Source organism: Silene latifolia, chromosome Y, assembly GCF_048544455.1.
Source record: "Silene latifolia isolate original U9 population chromosome Y, ASM4854445v1, whole genome shotgun sequence".
Classification (NCBI taxonomy): Eukaryota; Viridiplantae; Streptophyta; class Magnoliopsida; order Caryophyllales; family Caryophyllaceae; genus Silene; species Silene latifolia.
In genome coordinates, this window is record NC_133538.1 from 432511657 (window position 1) to 432515382 (window position 3726).

Below are 3726 nucleotides of genomic sequence, written 5' to 3' on the forward strand. Positions count from 1 at the left end.
ATGAATGAGGAGAAGAAGTTCTCCAAATTCTTGGAAATGTTGAATAAACTTGAAGTTTCATTACCTTTCACCGAGGTAGTGACACAAATGCCACTCTACACCAAATTCTTGAAGGATGTTTTGACAAAGAAGAGGAGCATTGGAGGATATGGTCTAGTGGCTCTTAGGGGGCAATGTAGTGCGGTCTTACTCAATCCTATGCCGAAAAAACTACAAGATCCGGGTAGTTTTTCTATTCCATGCATGGTGGGTAATGTGAGTATCAAGAAGGCACTTTGTGATCTTGGTGCTAGTGGTAGCATACTTCCGCTCCCTATTGCAAGAAAGGTTGGTTTACAATACATTCCCACTTCCATGACCTTGCAACTCGCCGATAGGTCGGTACAAAGACCAATGGGTGTCCTTGAAGATGTGTTGGTTAAAGTGGGCAATTTCTATATTCCGGCGGACTTTGTGGTGTTAGACATCTCGGAAGACCAACGAACTCCTATCATCCTTGGGAGGCCCTTCTTGGAAACCGGGGATGTCAACATAAGTGTCAAGTAAGGGTAGCTCACTTTCAAGGTGGGAGGAAATGTGGCTGAATTTTCTTTGATCGGAGCAATGTCACAACCAATGTTTGAGAGTGTCTATTCTATAGACATGTTAGAAGAAGCGATTGAAGATGCAAAGGATAAATGCTCGGGGGAGCATTTGGAGGAAGATTATGAAGCTTTACCACCAATCATTGATGAAGTTGAGGGTAAGAACCCTCCAAAGGTAGATCCTAAACCTTTACCCCCTCCCTCGAGCATGACTATCTTGATGAGGCAAACTCCTTACCCGGTATCATCAGTGCAAACCTAATGGCAATTCAAATGGAAAATTTTTTAAAAGTCCTTAAAGAAAACAAGAAAGCCATTGGGTATAGTCTTGATGATCTCACGGGAATCGATCCTCGAGTATACATGCACCGCATCACACTTGAGGATGGATTCATTCCTTCCGCCCAACCCATGAGAAGGTTGAATGAGAAATTGAAGGAGGTGATAAGGAAGGAAGTTGATAATGAAAGACCATAACCCCAAATTAGACCTCTCTAATTAGGTTATCAAAAATCTTTATTTTATAAATTGTTCGATCTATGTAATATGCATGTAATATTTAAGCTATTTTAAAGAAAAAGATGAGGAAATAATTTCCTTACATTGATGATAGGCACATATGGGCACAACCAAGATCACCCATCTTGGTTGTTCTTGAGCTATACAAATATATGGCAAGATCCTCCATAAATCCAAGCTTCCAAAGAAGAAAGCCTCCTCTCTAATTCCACCCAAGAACTTACCCAAAATCTTACAAATATTAACTAGATATATTGTAAGATTTTCCTTGAAATAATACTCACTTAGTAAAAATTATTAGCTTTGTAATACTAACTCTTACTATGTGATTTCTAATAATCTTTTGTTTTTAGAGAGATCAACTCTTTATTTTCTCCACATGCAAAAGTTAAAGTGAAGTGAAAAAAATAAACAATGAAAGTGGAGAAAAAGAGTGTGGGACGGTTGGAAGAGGGAGGGTGGAGTGTCACTTTTTCTTATTTTAATTACACCCAATTCTCATGTGAATGGGTTAGAACAAAAGTAATTATGGGGAAGTAAAATGTGTAAGAGAAATGATGGTGTTTAAAGCAACACACAAACACTACCACATGCACTTACACGGTCCAAAATGACCTATTTACGGGTCCATTTTGGTTCTTATATTTGTCGCACAAATACTTTTAAATTTTATTTAAACATCGATTTATGTTTAAATGCTTCCCAATTAAATTCGTCTAAAACACTCCGTAAATATACGTGTACAGCTACACATATATTTTACGTACCAATACTAATCACATTAGTAAATTAGTACTAATTTAACAATTAACCGTTTAATCATTAATTCCCATCTCAAATAATTTATTATTCAATTATCGCATAATTAAATAATAATTTCCGCGCCTCGAGTTCACAACTCGATATCTCTATAAATCAATTAATCGACTAACTACTTAGTCAATTTATCAAGGGACTAATTAAACTGTATCTCATAAAATTAATTAGTTTTCGTGTTGGGGTTCGTTCCTTTAGGCGTGACCGAAAGGGATCAGCTGAACACCGCCGCCTCACGACAGTAACGTCAAACCCTAGTTAGCCAACCGTTACCGATATACATTGATCAGCTGACTAGTATTGCCAATGAATATCCCATGCATATTCCTTAATGAGATTTAATATGGTCACGCAATATTGTGGAGGACAACTACTCCAACAATCTCCCACTTGTCCGAGACAAGTTGTGCGATGATTATAACACAGAATTGTGGATAACACCTTATCCCAACTGTGAACCCCCGCAATAACGGCAAGAAAATTACAATAATAAAGTGCGGAATTTTAGGAAATTTTTGAAACTTTTAAAGTTAAAAGCGCGGGTTCATTAAAATCTAAAACATAAATAAAGAATGCGGAAAATAAAGATTAAATTATACAAACACGATAGTCAAAGGTGAGGGAAAATATATCCCTCGAATAACAAAATGATAAATGGTGAGTCTAAGCAATCCTAATAAACCAACTACTACTCCAAGGTTTAGTTCTCGCTAGCCCACACATCTTCCCCACGTAAGTATCTTCACAACCTGTCATTCATGTAAACATGAACGCCACAGTCAGTGGGGAGTAATTAAAGGTTCTCCCAGCCACAAAATGTCGAAACATAGATAAACAGAAACATATTAGAACAGCATAAATATAACCCTTTGATGCAAGCACTAAGGCATGAGACTAACAATCAAAATATACATAGTCAATCATAGATAAGGCATATGAGACATTCCAACCAAAATGTCATAAATGATAATACAATTATAAACACAATAGAATATTATATGTCACGGATAAATAAGATTAACATCATAATACATGTGAATGGAAACCTTAGCCATGAACTTTAAAAGCCAAATAACATGCAATACACGAAATGGGACAACTAACATCACATATAAAGCAAAGCATCTGGTTCAGAGGCTACCTTTAAAGCATGTCCGAGACACAAATCCTTAAGTACCTTAGCTCAGCGGTTACCTTTAAAACATGTCCAAGGCACGACCTCTAAAGTATCTGGCTCAGCGGTTACCTTTAAAACATGTCCAAATACTACAAACAAGTGTCCGACTCAGAGGTTACATTTAAAACATGTCCGAGACACAACACATAAAGTATCTGGCTCAGCGGTTACCTTTAAAACATGTCCAAATACTACAAACAAGTACCCAACTCAGAGGTTACCTTTAAAACATGTCTGAGGTACAACAAACAAGAATCTAGCTCAACGATTACCTTTAAAACATGGCCAAATACAACAAACAAGTACCCGACTCAGAGGTTACCTTTAAAACATGTCCGAGTTACAAAAAACAAGTATCAGGCTCAACGGTTACCATTAAAACATGGCCAAATACAACAAACAAGTACCCGACTCATAGATTACCTTTAAAACATGTCCGAGGTACAATAAACAAGTATCTGGCTCAGCGGTTACCTTTAAAACATGGCCAAATACAACAAACAAGTACCCGACTCAGAGGTTACCTTTAAAACATGTTCGATGTACAACAAAAAAGTAATTGGCTCAGTGGTTACCTTTAAATTATGGCCAAATACAATAAAGAAGTACACGGGACGAGATTATTAATGT

The 3726-nt window shown here is 37.0% G+C and overlaps 1 protein-coding gene across 1 annotated transcript; it reads left to right on the forward strand.

The window, feature by feature from the left end:
- LOC141632571 (uncharacterized) lies at positions 1-546 on the forward strand. The gene has a single exon (XM_074445110.1). The coding sequence runs from the start codon at positions 1-3 to the stop codon at positions 544-546; it is 546 nt and encodes a 181-aa protein (XP_074301211.1).
- Positions 547-3726: the final 3180 nt, after the last annotated feature.